We start from the raw sequence: 22,566 nt of genomic DNA, 5'->3' as shown, positions 1-22,566 counted from the left end.
TCTCTTGTTAAACAAAGGCAAGAAACAGGGAGAGTAATAAATGGTACGTGCCGATGATTACCGTGGGTCTCGCGGGAAACAGCAAAGTGCACGGCCCAGGAACCATGCTCCTCTGCTTCCAAAGCAGCCTCTTGCACATGCGCCAGCTGCCGCTCTTCTCCTGCTTTGCAAGCGCAGGAGCGGCATCGGCTGTGCCCCGACTCCCCTCTCCCTGCGGCGTTGGCTCCTCAGCCACAACAGCGACGCCCCTTGCGCCGTGTTCACAGACATTTGCACCCTCAGGAAGCGCTGCCGGAGCTGTATGTGGTCCCGGTAGGGGACGTGCGAGGCCCTGTGTGCAGTTCCTCTGCAGCTGGAAAGCACAGGGACGCCCGAGAGCCGCAGCAGACGCCAGACCGTGCATCCGCCGGGCTCTGCCTGTAAGAAGCTAGGCAAGGCAGAGCAGAACGCCCTGTGCAGTGCAAGTCAGGGAGTCACAAAAGTGACAGGAACTAGCTAAACTAAGACCCCCTTGGAAGTTGTGTCACACCTCTGGGGTTCCATCACTTTAAAAACAGAGACCGCTCCTTACCTGTGTGTCGTGGTTTAGCCGGCAGCTCAGCCCCGCACAGCCGCTCGCTCACTCCCCCACGGGCAGATCGGGGAGAGAATCAGAAGGGTAACGCTCGTGGGTTCAGATAAGAACAGTTCGATGATTAAGATTTCGAAAAAAAACCCAAACAACAACAATGCAATGGAAATGAGAACAACGAGAGGCGCAAAACCCGGGCGGGGCGGGGGAGGGGAATGAAGGGCGGAAATACGCCACGCGACGCAGGCGCCCGCCCGCCCCACGGCGCGCCTCTTCCGAGCCGAAAACTGCCCCCCCCTTAATATACTGGCCATGGTGTCACATGCTACGGAATGAACATGCCGTTGGGCAGCGGCGGGCAGCCGCCCCCGCCGTGGCCCTGCCCCTCTGCCCCTGCCAGCCTCCCGCCGACGTGGCAGAGCGCGGGAAGCTGGAAAGGTAGCCGGCGCCCCACGGGGAGGAGAATTAACGCCTTGTCAGCCAAAACCAGCACACTGCGGTGTGTTGGGGTATCGGTAAAGCTCACGGAGAGGATCCCATGGCCACACATCAGCTGGGACAGCCTGCGATGTTACGAGCGTGGTGACGTCCCTGCAAAGAGACCCACTGAAGTTCACGGCACTTCTGAGCCCAGGAGCTCAGCGAGGGCAGGAGGAAGGCGGTCTCTGCCGAAAGCCTCGGCAGGGGCCGGGGTGCAGAGGCGACAGAGGCACGCGGCGCTGCGTGTCTCCGTCCTGCCAGCCAGTTTGCTTACAAAGATATTCTCACCCCCGTGTCACGGGGTTTTGCCATTCCAGTCGAGGAGAGGGCACGAACAGAAAGAAGGCAATTCAGAACAGAATCCAGAGTGACCGGGCAGGGCTGGAGTAGCAGAGGGAAGGTGGTTTGGCTGCTGGTGTTTTCTGGTGCTGACATGAGTGAGAAGAGGGCCCGAGGGGCTGGCTGCTCCAGGGGCAGCCAAGGTGCTCGGGAGCATACCTAGCTGCCTGCAGCGAGCATTTCCCTCTCTGCGTCTGCGTGCTGACCGTCTTGCCAGGGAACACGAGGGACCTCTGGTTTGGCCAGCCAGGAGAGAAGGATGCCTTTAGCCTGGGGGAGAGAGGGGCTGGCTGTGGAGGTGTGGGGACGAGTGCTGGTGATCCTGAAGGGCTGGCATTGTCCCGGGAAAGAGGCTGGGGTGGAGAGAGAGACTGAGGGAGCTCACGCCTTACCTCGAGCCACTGCTCACAGCCTCCGATACATAGCAGTTCCTGTGGGAAGGCCTTCCAGAAGTTAGAGCTAAAGAACGCCTGCACAACATGTCCCTTGTTGCCGGTGTCGCAGGGCTGTGAGGGCCCCTCCAGGTGCCCGCTGTAGGCTCCCTGCAGCTGGGGTTACTTTCTCTCTGCAGATGGGCAGAGTGGTAAACCAAAGACTCGAGAGGTTCTCTGGGTAGGCCGGGCTCTGTTTCCTGCTATTGGGGAATTTTTACGGCACCCCTCGAGGCAAACTAAACCCACGTTTGTGCTTGAATACGAAAAACAACCAAGCTAAACCAAAAAACCCGAACAATGCATTGGGCAGAGCGGCTCTACCTGGAGTCGGCAATGATGCGTCACAAGCAGGTTCCTTCCCTCCCCTTGCACCAGCGCCCATCCCGTGAGCAGTTTGAGCGGTTTGCCTGGGGCACCTCAGCTGGGCCGTGGGCCCATCTCCCAGAGCAGCTCTGCTGGCCAGTCAGAGGTGGCCCCTGAGAGCTTCCGTTCCAGGATGGCTACAAGGCAGTGCCGAGGCTGTTTCTAATCACCCAGGGAAACTGCGCTCCCTTGCAGGGAGTCCTGCTGTCTCTGGCACCCCTGCTTCCAGCCAGGTCAACCCCTTCTCGCAGTGGGGCCTCCTTGCCCTCCGTGCCGGATCGTTCCTCGGTCACAAATTTCCACCGCCGAGCAGTTAGCGTTTGAATGTCAACTGTCAACCCTCGGCCTTGTCTCCTTGTGGGACCGAAGGCCTCCCTTCCCCAGGGGATGCTCCATGGGAGACCGTCCAAGGCCAAGCCCGTGTGCGGCACAGCAGGGTAGTGAGCTCCCGTTCAAGAGGGGGTTGCTCCCGCCGCTCCCCTCTGGCTGAGCCCTGGCACGGGCTGCTCATGCGAACCTGCTCCCGTGCACCATTCTGGGCCTCCACAACATACCTGCCTCCCCGCTCAGGACAGACCAGACCCAAACAACACGTGGCAGAGCGGGCCCCGGGTGGAGAGGCCACCGCCCATCCCAGGCGCAGTGACAGCACCTATCTGTGCAGAGCTTCTGGGGGAGCTTGGCCTGAGGAGAAAGGGCCCTGCAAAAAGGATCTCAAGGCGAAGGCCAACATTGTCCCTCACAGAAGGTGAAAGCCAGGCCTCCTAGAACCGGACCCGTCCCCTCCGCTAGCCTGGCAGCAAAGCTTGCTAAACAAGACAAAAATGCTGGCTACTTCTCGCCTCCGTGGTTAAGATTCCCTCTAAAATCGGGTCTTAGCGTGACGGAGGCCGCAGGAGGGAAAAAGACGAGGGAGATTGCCGCAGGGAAAATGCCCAGACACAGCCTGGGCTGGCTTGAACGTAGGTAGGCACAAGCAAGCACTTGGGAGTGAGCTCTTTATTGCGAGCACAAGGGCGTAAGGTCTGTGTGTGCTGCCTGGTGGAGCTGCCCAGGGGCTCTGCACCTCTCCTGCCACACACCTCCTCAGGACAGTGTCCACAAGCCTGCCAGCTAACACCCTCCTTTCTGACACGGGCTGCTGGGGCTCGCCTTGCACAAGCTTTACGCGCACTGCTCTGCGCTGTGCTCCTGCCCGGGCAGGGGGCTTCGCACCCGCCGGACGACGGGCTGTCCGGAGAAGTGTGGGCACACGGAGGGGAGGACGTCCTCAGCGGGATAGCTCTCCTTTCCATCTGATGGTGCAGGCAGCTTTGCGACGCACCTTCCAAAATTCAGTCTGGGACTCAGGGCAGGCCCGGGTTGACAGCTCCGCTCTAAAACAGAGTCGATGATGCGGCTTGCCATGGTCCTTATAGCCAAAGTGTTGGCTAAGGCTGTCGGCTTCGGCGTCAGTTCTCGCTCGAACTTCGGCGCCGTTGCAAGAACCTCAGGGACAACAGTTGTGGCATACCCAGCCCGTTCGGCGTGGTGCTGCTGAACTCCGGAGGAGGCATTTTGGATGCTCTCCCCGGCAGTCGTGCCACTGAGTTGCGAGGCATCAGCAGCGACTCTGTTTGGCAGTGGCTGCAAGGCAAGCGACTTTGGTCCCTTGCTTGCTTCCAGGCTCTGCTGTTGAGATGCTCTGGGGAGTCCCTGTGCTTGTTCCACAGCCTGCCTTGAGAAAGGCGCCTGGGATGGCTGCGCCTGTCTCTTGGAGAGATTTCTCCCAGGAAGCTCCAGGCTGTTGGAATATTTGCAGCTAGGGTCTCGTTCAACCTGAGAAGTTGCAAAGGATTCCAAGGTGCAGCAAACGCCGTCAACAACTTCTCTGATGAGTTTGTCCAGGGAAGCCTCTGCAGACGCTCCATCGGAAGCTGCTGTTTCAGCTTGCCCCGATTTCTCTTCCTCGGCTCGGGTGGCTCCTCCGGCAACAGGTCGCTCCTTCCGCCTGCCTGCCGGCCCTGGCTCACACGCTGTGGCCATGCTGGATGTCAAAGCCTTTGCCAAGCTCTCCAGCACGGTCGCTACGAGCTCTTTGGCCACCCGTCCGATTTCCTGCTGGCAAAGTGAAGGAGAAGTCTCCAAAGGCTCTGCTCCTCCGGCGCTGCCACACAAGCTTCCCCTGATCCCCTGGGCAGCCCTCCTTAAAACGCAGGCAGCCTGAGCCCGAGGAGCCTTCACCCTCTGCAACACTTCCCACACCACAGCCTCAGCCACCTCTTCAAGCTTCTGGGCTTCTGTTGCGGCTTGTTGTTGAGACGCAGCTCTGGACACGCTGTCTGCAGCGCGGTCTGGCTGCTTGCCGGAGTCAGCACCGCTACTGACCCTCCTGGGCAGCTCAGCACCTTCCTGTCCCAGCTCAGGTTGGGAGCAGGTTTGGCCTTCATCCAAAGCTGCTTTCAGCCTCCTGCAGCGCCCCGATTTCAGGGAGATCTTTCTGCTCGCGGGTGGAGGTGGGCAAGATGGTCTTTGAGGCTGCCGCAGCTGCTCCAGCAGGCACGAAGCGTCCATTGTCCCCAGCGGTTTGTGGGCATCCCTTAACGTGGCCAGGCGTTGCCGAAGCCTTTCCTGCAAGGTGACACCGCGTTGCGGCTCGCCGTTGCCCAGACAAGCGCTCCCGCCCCTGCGTGCTGAGGCTTCACGCGGGCCCAGGCCAGCGCTCTGCTTCAGCCACGCGGCGAGGGCACAAGAGAAGGGTTCCCTCAGGACAACGCGGGCTCGCACATGACCTTCCTGCCCGTGCCCACCCCAGCACCCTGCGCTGGCTCAGCTCCGAGCCGGCTAGTCCTTTCCCCGGCACCACGCCTGGCCCACGAGCACAGCCCTCGTCTCTTCTGCACTGAGCGCCCCCCCCGAGATGCCGCGAGCCAAGCCCCAGCCCTCGGCACCGTGCCGCTGACAGGCGTCCGCCAACACTGCGCTTTGCCTACCTCCTCTCGCCTGAACACGTACTCTGCCTCCAGCTTGAGTCCGGTCAGATACTGCCTGTACTCGTTGAACTCCTTCAGAGTGCAAACCACCTACGGAGAGACGAGGGCAGAAATCGCCCGAACGCTGTCAAGCCAGCTACTGGCAGCAGGCTGCCTTCCCCGAAACAGCCCAAACCCAGCGGGAGGGGGGCTGCTCCTCTGCACGTGCTCCCTCTGCGCTCGGGGAACCCCGCTCGGAGGGAACCGTTTTTATCGGCGCGACGACTATCGGCCAAACCTACCTTGCCATCGCTGGTGACGAAACCCCCTCTCTTCAGCCTCTGCAGGTTGTCTTGGCGTTTGTGGTAGGCCCGGAGATGGGGGTCGTGCAGGCTGTTGTACTCTGTGGGCAGTCGGCGACCGTAGGGATCTCCCAGGTCAAAATAGCATGAGGGCCGCTGAAGCTGTAAGGGAGATGTTCCAGAGGATGAACTCCAGGTCAGGAGAGAGCAGCGGAGACGAACATGCTTCCGAGCTCCTCACACACACAGGCTGGCATTTCCAAAGCTCCGAGGTACAGGCTAGTCCCTGGCTTGCTTCCCACCCAGAGGAGAGCTCTCGCTACATCAGAGACTCTCCAGCGGAGAAGGCGGCCTCTGCCTACACCCCCCCGTCCGGTGGCTATCTCTACCGGTGCTGGAGGCAGACAAGGAGCTGTTTACTGCGGGGGTGAGAGGGGTGCACCCCGTGCTGCACCTGTAAGGAGCTGAGCTGCAATGTTGCCTACAGCCATGCCTTTTCCTCAGGCAATTCACCCTTGTTGCAAAACAGGATTGCGCTGCTCCCCAGAGGTGCCAAGCTGTGCTTGTGCAAAGCTAAAGGTAGCTGGAAGACTCCTCTCCATCCAGCTCTGGCCAGCCTGGAGCACCGCTATGGGGCAAGTCCTCCTTCCTCTTGGCACCATGGAGCCACGCGCTCCCCGCGCCTCCCCAGCCCTGTGCGACTGAAGGGCTGCAGCTCCCGCTGTAGAGCAGGTGGGCACAAGGCCGCCCCTTCTCTGAATGACGGGGACCCCGTAAAAGAAGAGAGCTTTTCTACCCCTTTCTGCTTCGTTTACCTTTTCCCCCAGCTTTGCCCTGCAGAAGACAGGCTTGGAGCCGGGCAACACAGGGATTTTGACCCCGAGGGGGAGGTCCAGCAGCCTCGGATCCATCAGCCCAGTAGCTCCTTCTCCCAGGTGCCGTCTCCTGTGCCCGAGCTAGGAAGACACAGACACTCAGGTGCCAGCTCAAGAAGCCTCCTGCATGGCACTTGCAAGAAAGGGCATGTGCCAAGGCCCCAGAGCAACCCTGCCACACCCGGGGCTCCCCGGCTGAGCCCTCTCCGTCGGCCCCGCTGCTCACCTCTCTCCTCTCTCCCAGTGCACTCGGCAGCGCGTCTGCCTTTCGGACGCCAGCAGTGAGACGGCGCTCCGCGGCTCCTTCCAAGAGCTCTCGTGGAGCTGCGACCCTGCGCTGACTCCGCTCGCTCCAGAGGCTCCCAGCGAGCGGCTATATAGAGCCACGGGGCATTGTCGCATCACACCGTTGTCACGTTGCAGCGTTGTCACATCGCTGCGTTGCCGTGCCGCCGCCCGGCTGCCGCCCACCGGACCATGGGACAGGCCTGTGGGCCACCCGCTCTTGCTGAGCGCGCTTTGAGAGGTCATCTCCACAGGGCCCTTCCCACCTCAACTCCTCTGCGATTCTGTGAAGCAAAGCAGGCATCCTCGACAAGCGGGAAGAGATGCAAGGAACGGCCACAGCAGAGAGGCTCCTTCTTAGCTCAGCTTTCCCCCTTTTCCTTTTTAGACCTCTTCCCTGTCACGGGCAAAGCAGCCTCGAGTCAGGCGACTGCACTGAATTGGATTGTTGGCCCACAGCAGTCAACATCCAATTCCCGATTCGCGTCTTGAGAAACAACGCAGAAGGCAAACAGAGGCCGAGGGAAACCCCTCCCCTGCCCTTTCCTCAGGCTCCCCTTCAGCCCAGGCACCTCTCTGCCCCCTTCCCAGTCAGCCTCCCCCGCCCTCGTCTCTGCTGCTCGCTTCGGCTCTCACTTCCTACCGCTTTGGGGCTGGATGTGGTGAGGTCGCCGATGGCCCCTTCCTCCAGCCCGTCTAGGTCCTGCTGAACGGCGGCCCGACCATCGAGCCTAACGACTGCGTGCCCGCGTTTGGGATCGGTGGTGCGTCGCCTGTCCTCCTCAGGTCGTCGTGGCAGCTTTGAAACGGGAGAGGTCCTGCCAGGCTCTCTTGTTAAACAAAGGCAAGAAACAGGGAGAGTAATAAATGGTACGTGCCGATGATTACCGTGGGTCTCGCGGGAAACAGCAAAGTGCACGGCCCAGGAACCATGCTCCTCTGCTTCCAAAGCAGCCTCTTGCACATGCGCCAGCTGCCGCTCTTCTCCTGCTTTGCAAGCGCAGGAGCGGCATCGGCTGTGCCCCGACTCCCCTCTCCCTGCGGCGTTGGCTCCTCAGCCACAACAGCGACGCCCCTTGCGCCGTGTTCACAGACATTTGCACCCTCAGGAAGCGCTGCCGGAGCTGTATGTGGTCCCGGTAGGGGACGTGCGAGGCCCTGTGTGCAGTTCCTCTGCAGCTGGAAAGCACAGGGACGCCCGAGAGCCGCAGCAGACGCCAGACCGTGCATCCGCCGGGCTCTGCCTGTAAGAAGCTAGGCAAGGCAGAGCAGAACGCCCTGTGCAGTGCAAGTCAGGGAGTCACAAAAGTGACAGGAACTAGCTAAACTAAGACCCCCTTGGAAGTTGTGTCACACCTCTGGGGTTCCATCACTTTAAAAACAGAGACCGCTCCTTACCTGTGTGTCGTGGTTTAGCCGGCAGCTCAGCCCCGCACAGCCGCTCGCTCACTCCCCCACGGGCAGATCGGGGAGAGAATCAGAAGGGTAACGCTCGTGGGTTCAGATAAGAACAGTTCGATGATTAAGATTTCGAAAAAAAACCCAAACAACAACAATGCAATGGAAATGAGAACAACGAGAGGCGCAAAACCCGGGCGGGGCGGGGGAGGGGAATGAAGGGCGGAAATACGCCACGCGACGCAGGCGCCCGCCCGCCCCACGGCGCGCCTCTTCCGAGCCGAAAACTGCCCCCCCCTTAATATACTGGCCATGGTGTCACATGCTACGGAATGAACATGCCGTTGGGCAGCGGCGGGCAGCCGCCCCCGCCGTGGCCCTGCCCCTCTGCCCCTGCCAGCCTCCCGCCGACGTGGCAGAGCGCGGGAAGCTGGAAAGGTAGCCGGCGCCCCACGGGGAGGAGAATTAACGCCTTGTCAGCCAAAACCAGCACACTGCGGTGTGTTGGGGTATCGGTAAAGCTCACGGAGAGGATCCCATGGCCACACATCAGCTGGGACAGCCTGCGATGTTACGAGCGTGGTGACGTCCCTGCAAAGAGACCCACTGAAGTTCACGGCACTTCTGAGCCCAGGAGCTCAGCGAGGGCAGGAGGAAGGCGGTCTCTGCTGAAAGCCTCGGCAGGGGCCGGGGTGCAGAGGCGACAGAGGCACGCGGCGCTGCGTGTCTCCGTCCTGCCAGCCAGTTTGCTTACAAAGATATTCTCACCCCCGTGTCACGGGGTTTTGCCATTCCAGTCGAGGAGAGGGCATGAACAGAAAGAAGGCAATTCAGAACAGAATCCAGAGTGACCGGGCAGGGCTGGAGTAGCAGAGGGAAGGTGGTTTGGCTGCTGGTGTTTTCTGGTGCTGACACGAGTGAGAAGAGGGCCCGAGGGGCTGGCTGCTCCAGGGGCAGCCAAGGTGCTCGGGAGCATACCTAGCTGCCTGCAGCGAGCATTTCCCTCTCTGCGTCTGCGTGCTGACCGTCTTGCCAGGGAACACGAGGGACCTCTGGTTTGGCCAGCCAGGAGAGAAGGACACCTTTAGCCTGGGGGAGAGAGGGGCTGGCTGTGGAGGTGTGGGGACGAGTGCTGGTGATCCTGAAGGGCTGGCATTGTCCCGGGAAAGAGGCTGGGGTGGAGAGAGAGACTGAGGGAGCTCACGCCTTACCTCGAGCCACTGCTCACAGCCTCCGATACATAGCAGTTCCTGTGGGAAGGCCTTCCAGAAGTTAGAGCTAAAGAACTCCTGCACAACATGTCCCTTGTTGCCGGTGTCGCAGGGCTGTGAGGGCCCCTCCAGGTGCCCGCTGTAGGCTCCCTGCAGCTGGGGTTACTTTCTCTCTGCAGATGGGCAGAGTGGTAAACCAAAGACTCGAGAGGTTCTCTGGGTAGGCCGGGCTCTGTTTCCTGCTATTGGGGAATTTTTACGGCACCCCTCGAGGCAAACTAAACCCACGTTTGTGCTTGAATACGAAAAACAACCAAGCTAAACCAAAAAACCCGAACAATGCATTGGGCAGAGCGGCTCTACCTGGAGTCGGCAATGATGCGTCACAAGCAGGTTCCTTCCCTCCCCTTGCACCAGCGCCCATCCCGTGAGCAGTTTGAGCGGTTTGCCTGGGGCACCTCAGCTGGGCCGTGGGCCCATCTCCCAGAGCAGCTCTGCTGGCCAGTCAGAGGTGGCCCCTGAGAGCTTCCGTTCCAGGATGGCTACAAGGCAGTGCCGAGGCTGTTTCTAATCACCCAGGGAAACTGCGCTCCCTTGCAGGGAGTCCTGCTGTCTCTGGCACCCCTGCTTCCAGCCAGGTCAACCCCTTCTCGCAGTGGGGCCTCCTTGCCCTCCGTGCCGGATCGTTCCTCGGTCACAAATTTCCACCGCCGAGCAGTTAGCGTTTGAATGTCAACTGTCAACCCTCGGCCTTGTCTCCTTGTGGGACCGAAGGCCTCCCTTCCCCAGGGGATGCTCCATGGGAGACCGTCCAAGGCCAAGCCCGTGTGCGGCACAGCAGGGTAGTGAGCTCCCGTTCGAGAGGGGGTTGCTCCCGCCGCTCCCCTCTGGCTGAGCCCTGGCACAGGCTGCTCATGGGAACCTGCTCCCGTGCACCATTCTGGGCCTCCACAACATACCTGCCTCCCCGCTCAGGACAGACCAGACCCAAACAACACGTGGCAGAGCGGGCCCCGGGTGGAGAGGCCACCGCCCATCCCAGGCGCAGTGACAGCACCTATCTGTGCAGAGCTTCTGGGGGAGCTCGGCCTGAGGAGAAAGGGCCCTGCAAAAAGGATCTCAAGGCGAAGGCCAACATTGTCCCTCACAGAAGGTGAAAGCCAGGCCTCCTAGAACCGGACCCGTCCCCTCCGCTAGCCTGGCAGCAAAGCTTGCTAAACAAGACAAAAATGCTGGCTACTTCTCGCCTCCGTGGTTAAGATTCCCTCTAAAATCGGGTCTTAGCGTGACGGAGGCCGCAGGAGGGAAAAAGACGAGGGAGATTGCCGCAGGGAAAATGCCCAGACACAGCCTGGGCTGGCTTGAACGTAGGTAGGCACAAGCAAGCACTTGGGAGTGAGCTCTTTATTGCGAGCACAAGGGCGTAAGGTCTGTGTGTGCTGCCTGGTGGAGCTGCCCAGGGGCTCTTCTACACCTCTCCTGCCACACACCTCCTCAGGACAGTGTCCACAAGCCTGCCAGCTAACACCCTCCTTTCTGACACGGGCTGCTGGGGCTCGCCTTGCACAAGCTTTACGCGCACTGCTCTGCGCTGTGCTCCTGCCCGGGCAGGGGGCTTCGCACCCGCCGGACGACGGGCTGTCCGGAGAAGTGTGGGCACACGGAGGGGAGGACGTCCTCAGCGGGATAGCTCTCCTTTCCATCTGATGGTGCAGGCAGCTTTGCGACGCACCTTCCAAAATTCAGTCTGGGACTCAGGGCAGGCCCAGGTTGACAGCTCCGCTCTAAAACAGAGTCGATGATGCGGCTTGCCATGGTCCTTATAGCCAAAGTGTTGGCTAAGGCTGTCGGCTTCGGCGTCAGTTCTCGCTCGAACTTCGGCGCCGTTGCAAGAACCTCAGGGACAACGGTTGTGGCATACCCAGCCCGTTCGGCGTGGTGCTGCTGAACTCCGGAGGAGGCATTTTGGATGCTCTCCCCGGCAGTCGTGCCACTGAGTTGCGAGGCATCAGCAGCGACTCTGTTTGGCAGTGGCTGCAAGGCAAGCGACTTTGGTCCCTTGCTTGCTTCCAGGCTCTGCTGTTGAGATGCTCTGGGGAGTCCCTGTGCTTGTTCCACAGCCTGCCTTGAGAAAGGCGCCTGGGATGGCTGCGCCTGTCTCTTGGAGAGATTTCTCCCAGGAAGCTCCAGGCTGTTGGAATATTTGCAGCTAGGGTCTCGTTCAACCTGAGAAGTTGCAAAGGATTCCAAGGTGCAGCAAACGCCGTCAACAACTTCTCTGATGAGTTTGTCCAGGGAAGCCTCTGCAGACGCTCCATCGGAAGCTGCTGTTTCAGCTTGCCCCGATTTCTCTTCCTCGGCTCGGGTGGCTCCTCCGGCAACAGGTCGCTCCTTCCGCCTGCCTGCCGGCCCTGGCTCACACGCTGTGGCCATGCTGGATGTCAAAGCCTTTGCCAAGCTCTCCAGCACGGTCGCTACGAGCTCTTTGGCCACCCGTCCGATTTCCTGCTGGCAAAGTGAAGGAGAAGTCTCCAAAGGCTCTGCTCCTCCGGCGCTGCCACACAAGCTTCCCCTGATCCCCTGGGCAGCCCTCCTTAAAACGCAGGCAGCCTGAGCCCGAGGAGCCTTCACCCTCTGCAACACCTCCCACACCACAGCCTCAGCCACCTCTTCAAGCTTCTGGGCTTCTGTTGCGGCTTGTTGTTGAGACGCAGCTCTGGACACGCTGTCTGCAGCGCGGTCTGGCTGCTTGCCGGAGTCAGCACCGCTACTGACCCTCCTGGGCAGCTCAGCACCTTCCTGTCCCAGCTCAGGTTGGGAGCAGGTTTGGCCTTCATCCAAAGCTGCTTTCAGCCTCCTGCAGCGCCCCGATTTCAGGGAGATCTTTCTGCTCGCGGGTGGAGGTGGGCAAGATGGTCTTTGAGGCTGCCGCAGCTGCTCCAGCAGGCACAAAGCGTCCATTGTCCCCAGCGGTTTGTGGGCATCCCTTAACGTGGCCAGGCGTTGCCGAAGCCTTTCCTGCAAGGTGACACCGCGTTGTGGCTCGCCGTTGCCCAGACAAGCGCTCCCGCCCCTGCGTGCTGAGGCTTCACGCGGGCCCAGGCCAGCGCTCTGCTTCAGCCACGCGGCGAGGGCACAAGAGAAGGGTTCCCTCAGGACAACGCGGGCTCGCACATGACCTTCCTGCCCGTGCCCACCCCAGCACCCTGCGCTGGCTCAGCTCTGAGCCGGCTAGTCCTTTCCCCGGCACCACGCCTGGCCCACGAGCACAGCCCTCGTCTCTTCTGCACTGAGCGCCCCCCCCGAGATGCCGCGAGCCAAGCCCCAGCCCTCGGCACCGTGCCGCTGACAGGCGTCCGCCAACACTGCGCTTTGCCTACCTCCTCTCGCCTGAACACGTACTCTGCCTCCAGCTTGAGTCCGGTCAGATACTGCCTGTACTCGTTGAACTCCTTCAGAGTGCAAACCACCTACGGAGAGACGAGGGCAGAAATCGCCCGAACGCTGTCAAGCCAGCTACTGGCAGCAGGCTGCCTTCCCCGAAACAGCCCAAACCCAGCGGGAGGGGGGCTGCTCCTCTGCACGTGCTCCCTCTGCGCTCAGGGAACCCCGCTCGGAGGGAACCGTTTTTATCGGCCCGACGACTATCGGCCAAACCTACCTTGCCATCGCTGGTGACGAAACCCCCTCTCTTCAGCCTCTGCAGGTTGTCTTGGCGTTTGTGGTAGGCCCGGAGATGGGGGTCGTGCAGGCTGTTGTACTCTGTGGGCAGTCGGCGACCGTAGGGATCTCCCAGGTCAAAATAGCATGAGGGTCGCTGAAGCTGTAAGGGAGATGTTCCAGAGGATGAACTCCAGGTCAGGAGAGAGCAGCGGAGACGAACATGCTTCCGAGCTCCTCACACACACAGGCTGGCATTTCCAAAGCTCCGAGGTACAGGCTAGTCCCTGGCTTGCTTCCCACCCAGAGGAGAGCTCTCGCTACATCAGAGACTCTCCAGCGGAGAAGGCGGCCTCTGCCTACACCCCCCCGTCCGGTGGCTATCTCTACCGGTGCTGGAGGCAGACAAGGAGCTGTTTACTGCGGGGGTGAGAGGGGTGCACCCCGTGCTGCACCTGTAAGGAGCTGAGCTGCAATGTTGCCTACAGCCATGCCTTTTCCTCAGGCAATTCACCCTTGTTGCAAAACAGGATTGCGCTGCTCCCCAGAGGTGCCAAGCTGTGCTTGTGCAAAGCTAAAGGTAGCTGGAAGACTCCTCTCCATCCAGCTCTGGCCAGCCTGGAGCACCGCTATGGGGCAAGTCCTCCTTCCTCTTGGCACCATGGAGCCACGCGCTCCCCGCGCCTCCCCAGCCCTGTGCGACTGAAGGGCTGCAGCTCCCGCTGTAGAGCAGGTGGGCACAAGGCCGCCCCTTCTCTGAATGACGGGGACCCCGTAAAAGAAGAGAGCTTTTCCACCCCTTTCCGCTTCGTTTACCTTTTCCCCCAGCTTTGCCCTGCAGAAGACAGGCTTGGAGCCGGGCAACACAGGGATTTTGACCCCGAGGGGGAGGTCCAGCAGCCTCGGATCCATCAGCCCAGTAGCTCCTTCTCCCAGGTGCCGTCTCCTGTGCCCGAGCTAGGAAGACACAGACACTCAGGTGCCAGCTCAAGAAGCCTCCTGCATGGCACTTGCAAGAAAGGGCATGTGCCAAGGCCCCAGAGCAACCCTGCCACACCCGGGGCTCCCCGGCTGAGCCCTCTCCGTCGGCCCCGCTGCTCACCTCTCTCCTCTCTCCCAGTGCACTCGGCAGTGCGTCTGCCTTTCGGACGCCAGCAGTGAGACGGCGCTCCGCGGCTCCTTCCAAGAGCTCTCGTGGAGCTGCGACCCTGCGCTGACTCCGCTCGCTCCAGAGGCTCCCAGCGAGCGGCTATATAGAGCCACGGGGCATTGTCGCATCACACCGTTGTCACGTTGCAGCGTTGTCACATCGCTGCGTTGCCGTGCCGCCGCCCGGCTGCCGCCCACCGGACCATGGGACAGGCCTGTGGGCCACCCGCTCTTGCTGAGCGCGCTTTGAGAGGTCATCTCCACAGGGCCCTTCCCACCTCAACTCCTCTGCGATTCTGTGAAGCAAAGCAGGCATCCTCGACAAGCGGGAAGAGATGCAAGGAACGGCCACAGCAGAGAGGCTCCTTCTTAGCTCAGCTTTCCCCCTTTTCCTTTTTAGACCTCTTCCCTGTCACGGGCAAAGCAGCCTCGAGTCAGGCGACTGCACTGAATTGGATTGTTGGCCCACAGCAGTCAACATCCAATTCCCGATTCGCGTCTTGAGAAACAACGCAGAAGGCAAACAGAGGCCGAGGGAAACCCCTCCCCTGCCCTTTCCTCAGGCTCCCCTTCAGCCCAGGCACCTCTCTGCCCCCTTCCCAGTCAGCCTCCCCCGCCCTCGTCTCTGCTGCTCGCTTCGGCTCTCACTTCCTACCGCTTTGGGGCTGGATGCGGTGAGGTCGCCGATGGCCCCTTCCTCCAGCCCGTCTAGGTCCTGCTGAACGGCGGCCCGACCATCGAGCCTAACGACTGCGTGCCCGCGTTTGGGATCGGTGGTGCGTCGCCTGTCCTCCTCAGGTCGTCGTGGCAGCTTTGAAACGGGAGAGGTCCTGCCAGGCTCTCTTGTTAAACAAAGGCAAGAAACAGGGAGAGTAATAAATGGTACGTGCCGATGATTACCGTGGGTCTCGCGGGAAACAGCAAAGTGCACGGCCCAGGAACCATGCTCCTCTGCTTCCAAAGCAGCCTCTTGCACATGCGCCAGCTGCCGCTCTTCTCCTGCTTTGCAAGCGCAGGAGCGGCATCGGCTGTGCCCCGACTCCCCTCTCCCTGCGGCGTTGGCTCCTCAGCCACAACAGCGACGCCCCTTGCGCCGTGTTCACAGACATTTGCACCCTCAGGAAGCGCTGCCGGAGCTGTATGTGGTCCCGGTAGGGGACGTGCGAGGCCCTGTGTGCAGTTCCTCTGCAGCTGGAAAGCACAGGGACGCCCGAGAGCCGCAGCAGACGCCAGACCGTGCATCCGCCGGGCTCTGCCTGTAAGAAGCCAGGCAAGGCAGAGCAGAACGCCCTGTGCAGTGCAAGTCAGGGAGTCACAAAAGTGACAGGAACTAGCTAAACTAAGACCCCCTTGGAAGTTGTGTCACACCTCTGGGGTTCCATCACTTTAAAAACAGAGACCGCTCCTTACCTGTGTGTCGTGGTTTAGCCGGCAGCTCAGCCCCGCACAGCCGCTCGCTCACTCCCCCACGGGCAGATCGGGGAGAGAATCAGAAGGGTAACGCTCGTGGGTTCAGATAAGAACAGTTCGATGATTAAGATTTCGAAAAAAAACCCAAACAACAACAATGCAATGGAAATGAGAACAACGAGAGGCGCAAAACCCGGGCGGGGCGGGGGAGGGGAATGAAGGGCGGAAATACGCCACGCGACGCAGGCGCCCGCCCGCCCCACGGCCCGCCTCTTCCGAGCCGAAAACTGCCCCCCCCTTAATATACTGGCCATGGTGTCACATGCTACGGAATGAACATGCCGTTGGGCAGCGGCGGGCAGCCGCCCCCGCCGTGGCCCTGCCCCTCTGCCCCTGCCAGCCTCCCGCCGACGTGGCAGAGCGCGGGAAGCTGGAAAGGTAGCCGGCGCCCCACGGGGAGGAGAATTAACGCCTTGTCAGCCAAAACCAGCACACTGCGGTGTGTTGGGGTATCGGTAAAGCTCACGGAGAGGATCCCATGGCCACACATCAGCTGGGACAGCCTGCGATGTTACGAGCGTGGTGACGTCCCTGCAAAGAGACCCACTGAAGTTCACGGCACTTCTGAGCCCAGGAGCTCAGCGAGGGCAGGAGGAAGGCGGTCTCTGCCGAAAGCCTCGGCAGGGGCCGGGGTGCAGAGGCGACAGAGGCACGCGGCGCTGCGTGTCTCCATCCTGCCAGCCAGTTTGCTTACAAAGATATTCTCACCCCCGTGTCACGGGGTTTTGCCATTCCAGTCGAGGAGAGGGCACGAACAGAAAGAAGGCAATTCAGAACAGAATCCAGAGTGACCGGGCAGGGCTGGAGTAGCAGAGGGAAGGTGGTTTGGCTGCTGGTGTTTTCTGGTGCTGACATGAGTGAGAAGAGGGCCCGAGGGGCTGGCTGCTCCAGGGGCAGCCAAGGTGCTCGGGAGCATACCTAGCTGCCTGCAGCGAGCATTTCCCTCTCTGCGTCTGCGTGCTGACCGTCTTGCCAGGGAACACGAGGGACCTCTGGTTTGGCCAGCCAGGAGAGAAGGACGCCTTTAGCCTGGGGGAGAGAGGGGCTGGCTGTGGAGGTGTGGGGACGAGTGCTGGTGATCCTGAAGGGCTGGCATTGTCCCGGGAAAGAGGCTGGGGTGGAGAGAGAGACTGAGGGAGCTCACGCCTTACCTCGAGCCACTGCTCACAGCCTCCGATACATAGCAGTTCCTGTGGGAAGGCCTTCCAGAAGTTAGAGCTAAAGAACGCCTGCACAACATGTCCCTTGTTGCCGGTGTCGCAGGGCTGTGAGGGCCCCTCCAGGTGCCCGCTGTAGGCTCCCTGCAGCTGGGGTTACTTTCTCTCTGCAGATGGGCAGAGTGGTAAACCAAAGACTCGAGAGGTTCTCTGGGTAGGCTGGGCTCTGTTTCCTGCTATTGGGGAATTTTTACGGCACCCCTCGAGGCAAACTAAACCCACGTTTGTGCTTGAATACGAAAAACAACCAAGCTAAACCAAAAAACCCGAACAATGCATTGGGCAGAGCGGCTCTACCTGGAGTCGGCAATGATGCATCACAAGCAGGTTCCTTCCCTCCCCTTGCACCAGCGCCCATCCCGTGAGCAGTTTGAGCGGTTTGCCTGGGGCACCTCAGCTGGGCCGTGGGCCCATCTCCCAGAGCAGCTCTGCTGGCCAGTCAGAGGTGGCCCCTGAGAGCTTCCGTTCCAGGATGGCTACAAGGCAGTGCCGAGGCTGTTTCTAATCACCCAGGGAAACTGCACTCCCTTGCAGGGAGTCCTGCTGTCTCTGGCACCCCTGCTTCCAGCCAGGTCAACCCCTTCTCGCAGTGGGGCCTCCTTGCCCTCCGTGCCGGATCGTTCCTCGGTCACAAATTTCCACCGCCGAGCAGTTAGCGTTTGAATGTCAACTGTCAACCCTCGGCCTTGTCTCCTTGTGGGACCGAAGGCCTCCCTTCCCCAGGGGATGCTCCATGGGAGACCGTCCAAGGCCAAGCCCGTGTGCGGCACAGCAGGGTAGTGAGCTCCCGTTCAAGAGGGGGTTGCTCCCGCCGCTCCCCTCTGGCTGAGCCCTGGCACGGGCTGCTCATGCGAACCTGCTCCCGTGCACCATTCTGGGCCTCCACAACATACCTGCCTCCCCGCTCAGGACAGACCAGACCCAAACAACACGTGGCAGAGCGGGCCCCGGGTGGAGAGGCCACCGCCCATCCCAGGCGCAGTGACAGCACCTATCTGTGCAGAGCTTCTGGGGGAGCTTGGCCTGAGGAGAAAGGGCCCTGCAAAAAGGATCTCAAGGCGAAGGCCAACATTGTCCCTCACAGAAGGTGAAAGCCAGGCCTCCTAGAACCGGACCCGTCCCCTCCGCTAGCCTGGCAGCAAAGCTTGCTAAACAAGACAAAAATGCTGGCTACTTCTCGCCTCCGTGGTTAAGATTCCCTCTAAAATCGGGTCTTAGCGTGACGGAGGCCGCAGGAGGGAAAAAGACGAGGGAGATTGCCGCAGGGAAAATGCCCAGACACAGCCTGGGCTGGCTTGAACGTAGGTAGGCACAAGCAAGCACTTGGGAGTGAGCTCTTTATTGCGAGCACAAGGGCGTAAGGTCTGTGTGTGCTGCCTGGTGGAGCTGCCCAGGGGCTCTTCTACACCTCTCCTGCCACACACCTCCTCAGGACAGTGTCCACAAGCCTGCCAGCTAACACCCTCCTTTCTGACACGGGCTGCTGGGGCTCGCCTTGCACAAGCTTTACGCGCACTGCTCTGCGCTGTGCTCCTGCCCGGGCAGGGGGCTTCGCACCCGCCGGACGACGGGCTGTCCGGAGAAGTGTGGGCACACGGAGGGGAGGACGTCCTCAGCGGGATAGCTCTCCTTTCCATCTGATGGTGCAGGCAGCTTTGCGACGCACCTTCCAAAATTCAGTCTGGGACTCAGGGCAGGCCCGGGTTGACAGCTCCGCTCTAAAACAGAGTCGATGATGCGGCTTGCCATGGTCCTTATAGCCAAAGTGTTGGCTAAGGCTGTCGGCTTCGGCGTCAGTTCTCGCTCGAACTTCGGCGCCGTTGCAAGAACCTCAGGGACAACGGTTGTGGCATACCCAGCCCGTTCGGCGTGGTGCTGCTGAACTCCGGAGGAGGCATTTTGGATGCTCTCCCCGGCAGTCGTGCCACTGAGTTGCGAGGCATCAGCAGCGACTCTGTTTGGCAGTGGCTGCAAGGCAAGCGACTTTGGTCCCTTGCTTGCTTCCAGGCTCTGCTGTTGAGATGCTCTGGGGAGTCCCTGTGCTTGTTCCACAGCCTGCCTTGAGAAAGGCGCCTGGGATGGCTGCGCCTGTCTCTTGGAGAGATTTCTCCCAGGAAGCTCCAGGCTGTTGGAATATTTGCAGCTAGGGTCTCGTTCAACCTGAGAAGTTGCAAAGGATTCCAAGGTGCAGCAAACGCCGTCAACAACTTCTCTGATGAGTTTGTCCAGGGAAGCCTCTGCAGACGCTCCATCGGAAGCTGCTGTTTCAGCTTGCCCCGATTTCTCTTCCTCGGCTCGGGTGGCTCCTCCGGCAACAGGTCGCTCCTTCCGCCTGCCTGCCGGCCCTGGCTCACACGCTGCGGCCGTGCTGGATGTCAAAGCCTTTGCCAAGCTCTCCAGCACGGTTGCTACGAGCTCTTTGGCCACCCGTCCGATTTCCTGCTGGCAAAGTGAAGGAGAAGTCTCCGAAGGCTCTGCTCCTCCGGCGCTGCCACACAAGCTTCCCCTGATCCCCTGGGCAGCCCTCCTTAAAACGCAGGCAGCCTGAGCCCGAGGAGCCTTCACCCTCTGCAACACTTCCCACACCACAGCCTCAGCCACCTCTTCAAGCTTCTGGGCTTCTGTTGCGGCTTGTTGTTGAGACGCAGCTCTGGACACGCTGTCTGCAGCGCGGTCTGGCTGCTTGCCGGAGTCAGCACCGCTACTGACCCTCCTGGGCAGCTCAGCACCTTCCTGTCCCAGCTCAGGTTGGGAGCAGGTTTGGCCTTCATCCAAAGCTGCTTTCAGCCTCCTGCAGCGCCCCGATTTCAGGGAGATCTTTCTGCTCGCGGGTGGAGGTGGGCAAGATGGTCTTTGAGGCTGCCGCAGCTGCTCCAGCAGGCACGAAGCGTCGATTGTCCCCAGCGGTTTGTGGGCATCCCTTAACGTGGCCAGGCGTTACCGAAGCCTTTCCTGCAAGGTGACACCGCGTTGTGGCTCGCCGTTGCCCAGACAAGCGCTCCCGCCCCTGCGTGCTGAGGCTTCACGCGGGCCCAGGCCAGCGCTCTGCTTCAGCCATGCGGCGAGGGCACAAGAGAAGGGTTCCCTCAGGACAACGCGGGCTCGCACATGACCTTCCTGCCCGTGCCCACCCCAGCACCCTGCGCTGGCTCAGCTCTGAGCCGGCTAGTCCTTTCCCCGGCACCACGCCTGGCCCACGAGCACAGCCCTCGTCTCTTCTGCACTGAGCGCCCCCCCCGAGATGCCGCGAGCCAAGCCCCAGCCCTCGGCACCGTGCCGCTGACAGGCGTCCGCCAACACTGCGCTTTGCCTACCTCCTCTCGCCTGAACACGTACTCTGCCTCCAGCTTGAGTCCGGTCAGATACTGCCTGTACTCGTTGAACTCCTTCAGAGTGCAAACCACCTACGGAGAGACGAGGGCAGAAATCGCCCGAACGCTGTCAAGCCAGCTACTGGCAGCAGGCTGCCTTCCCCGAAACAGCCCAAACCCAGCGGGAGGGGGGCTGCTCCTCTGCACGTGCTCCCTCTGCGCTCAGGGAACCCCGCTCGGAGGGAACCGTTTTTATCGGCCCGACGACTATCGGCCAAACCTACCTTGCCATCGCTGGTGACGAAACCCCCTCTCTTCAGCCTCTGCAGGTTGTCTTGGCGTTTGTGGTAGGCCCGGAGATGGGGGTCATGCAGGCTGTTGTACTCTGTGGGCAGTCGGCGACCGTAGGGATCTCCCAGGTCAAAATAGCATGAGGGCCGCTGAAGCTGTAAGGGAGATGTTCCAGAGGATGAACTCCAGGTCAGGAGAGAGCAGCGGAGACGAACATGCTTCCGAGCTCCTCACACACACAGGCTGGCATTTCCAAAGCTCCGAGGTACAGGCTAGTCCCTGGCTTGCTTCCCACCCAGAGGAGAGCTCTCGCTACATCAGAGACTCTCCAGCGGAGAAGGCGGCCTCTGCCTACACCCCCCCGTCCGGTGGCTATCTCTACCGGTGCTGGAGGCAGACAAGGAGCTGTTTACTGCGGGGGTGAGAGGGGTGCACCCCGTGCTGCACCTGTAAGGAGCTGAGCTGCAATGTTGCCTACAGCCATGCCTTTTCCTCAGGCAATTCACCCTTGTTGCAAAACAGGATTGCGCTGCTCCCCAGAGGTGCCAAGCTGTGCTTGTGCAAAGCTAAAGGTAGCTGGAAGACTCCTCTCCATCCAGCTCTGGCCAGCCTGGAGCACCGCTATGGGGCAAGTCCTCCTTCCTCTTGGCACCATGGAGCCACGCGCTCCCCGCGCCTCCCCAGCCCTGTGCGACTGAAGGGCTGCAGCTCCCGCTGTAGAGCAGGTGGGCACAAGGCCGCCCCTTCTCTGAATGACGGGGACCCCGTAAAAGAAGAGAGCTTTTCTACCCCTTTCTGCTTCGTTTACCTTTTCCCCCAGCTTTGCCCTGCAGAAGACAGGCTTGGAGCCGGGCAACACAGGGATTTTGACCCCGAGGGGGAGGTCCAGCAGCCTCGGATCCATCAGCCCAGTAGCTCCTTCTCCCAGGTGCCGTCTCCTGTGCCCGAGCTAGGAAGACAGAGACACTCAGGTGCCAGCTCAAGAAGCCTCCTGCATGGCACTTGCAAGAAAGGGCATGTGCCAAGGCCCCAGAGCAACCCTGCCACACCCGGGGCTCCCCGGCTGAGCCCTCTCCGTCGGCCCCGCTGCTCACCTCTCTCCTCTCTCCCAGTGCACTCGGCAGTGCGTCTGCCTTTCGGACGCCAGCAGTGAGACGGCGCTCCGCGGCTCCTTCCAAGAGCTCTCGTGGAGCTGCGACCCTGCGCTGACTCCGCTCGCTCCAGAGGCTCCCAGCGAGCGGCTATATAGAGCCACGGGGCATTGTCGCATCACACCGTTGTCACGTTGCAGCGTTGTCACATCGCTGCGTTGCCGTGCCGCCGCCCGGCTGCCGCCCACCGGACCATGGGACAGGCCTGTGGGCCACCCGCTCTTGCTGAGCGCGCTTTGAGAGGTCATCTCCACAGGGCCCTTCCCACCTCAACTCCTCTGCGATTCTGTGAAGCAAAGCAGGCATCCTCGACAAGCGGGAAGAGATGCAAGGAACGGCCACAGCAGAGAGGCTCCTTCTTAGCTCAGCTTTCCCCCTTTTCCTTTTTAGACCTCTTCCCTGTCACGGGCAAAGCAGCCTCGAGTCAGGCGACTGCACTGAATTGGATTGTTGGCCCACAGCAGTCAACATCCAATTCCCGATTCGCGTCTTGAGAAACAACGCAGAAGGCAAACAGAGGCCGAGGGAAACCCCTCCCCTGCCCTTTCCTCAGGCTCCCCTTCAGCCCAGGCACCTCTCTGCCCCCTTCCCAGTCAGCCTCCCCCGCCCTCGTCTCTGCTGCTCGCTTCGGCTCTCACTTCCTACCGCTTTGGGGCTGGATGCGGTGAGGTCGCCGATGGCCCCTTCCTCCAGCCCGTCTAGGTCCTGCTGAACGGCGGCCCGACCATCGAGCCTAACGACTGCGTGCCCGCGTTTGGGATCGGTGGTGCGTCGCCTGTCCTCCTCAGGTCGTCGTGGCAGCTTTGAAACGGGAGAGGTCCTGCCAGGCTCTCTTGTTAAACAAAGGCAAGAAACAGGGAGAGTAATAAATGGTACGTGCCGATGATTACCGTGGGTCTCGCGGGAAACAGCAAAGTGCACGGCCCAGGAACCATGCTCCTCTGCTTCCAAAGCAGCCTCTTGCACATGCGCCAGCTGCCGCTCTTCTCCTGCTTTGCAAGCGCAGGAGCGGCATCGGCTGTGCCCCGACTCCCCTCTCCCTGCGGCGTTGGCTCCTCAGCCACAACAGCGACGCCCCTTGCGCCGTGTTCACAGACATTTGCACCCT

At 61.0% G+C, this 22,566-nt stretch overlaps 2 protein-coding genes across 2 annotated transcripts; both read right to left on the bottom strand.

Annotated features, from left to right (window-relative positions):
* Window positions 1–3,169: 3,169 nt before the first annotated feature.
* Window positions 3,170–7,078, bottom strand: LOC142064231 (uncharacterized). Its single transcript, XM_075108899.1, has 5 exons — window positions 6,542–7,078; window positions 6,256–6,396; window positions 5,441–5,602; window positions 5,160–5,249; window positions 3,170–4,797 (listed from the first exon to the last, which is right to left on the bottom strand). The coding sequence occupies exons 2-5, from the start codon at window positions 6,349–6,351 to the stop codon at window positions 3,352–3,354; spliced, it is 1,794 nt and encodes a 597-aa protein (XP_074965000.1). The 5' UTR covers window positions 6,352–6,396; window positions 6,542–7,078; the 3' UTR covers window positions 3,170–3,351.
* Window positions 7,079–10,600: 3,522 nt separating this feature from the next.
* Window positions 10,601–14,315, bottom strand: LOC142064255 (uncharacterized). Its single transcript, XM_075108938.1, has 5 exons — window positions 13,972–14,315; window positions 13,686–13,826; window positions 12,871–13,032; window positions 12,590–12,679; window positions 10,601–12,227 (listed from the first exon to the last, which is right to left on the bottom strand). Exons 2-5 carry the CDS (start codon window positions 13,779–13,781, stop codon window positions 10,782–10,784), a joined length of 1,794 nt encoding a protein of 597 aa, XP_074965039.1. The 5' UTR covers window positions 13,782–13,826; window positions 13,972–14,315; the 3' UTR covers window positions 10,601–10,781.
* Between the last annotated feature and the right edge of the window lie 8,251 nt (window positions 14,316–22,566).

This window comes from Phalacrocorax aristotelis, chromosome 13 (assembly GCF_949628215.1).
Source record: "Phalacrocorax aristotelis chromosome 13, bGulAri2.1, whole genome shotgun sequence".
Classification (NCBI taxonomy): Eukaryota; Metazoa; Chordata; class Aves; order Suliformes; family Phalacrocoracidae; genus Phalacrocorax; species Phalacrocorax aristotelis.
The sequence above is the reverse complement of the archived record's forward strand: the minus strand, read 5'-3'. Positions and strand labels throughout refer to the sequence as shown.

Excerpts from the sequence above, each read along its gene's own strand:
- LOC142064231 (XM_075108899.1), bottom strand. The coding sequence starts at position 6,351 with ATGGATCCGAGGCTGCTGGACCTCCCCCTCGGGGTCAAAATCCCTGTG. Across the intron at positions 5,250-5,440 it reads TCGTCACCAGCGATGGCAAG|GTGGTTTGCACTCTGAAGGA; the intron begins GTAGGTTTGGCC and ends GTCTCTCCGTAG. Across the intron at positions 4,798-5,159 it reads ACGTGTTCAGGCGAGAGGAG|GAAAGGCTTCGGCAACGCCT; the intron begins GTAGGCAAAGCG and ends GTCACCTTGCAG.
- LOC142064255 (XM_075108938.1), bottom strand. The coding sequence starts at position 13,781 with ATGGATCCGAGGCTGCTGGACCTCCCCCTCGGGGTCAAAATCCCTGTG. Across the intron at positions 13,033-13,685 it reads GGGCAAAGCTGGGGGAAAAG|CTTCAGCGACCCTCATGCTA; the intron begins GTAAACGAAGCG and ends TCTCCCTTACAG. Across the intron at positions 12,228-12,589 it reads ACGTGTTCAGGCGAGAGGAG|GAAAGGCTTCGGCAACGCCT; the intron begins GTAGGCAAAGCG and ends GTCACCTTGCAG.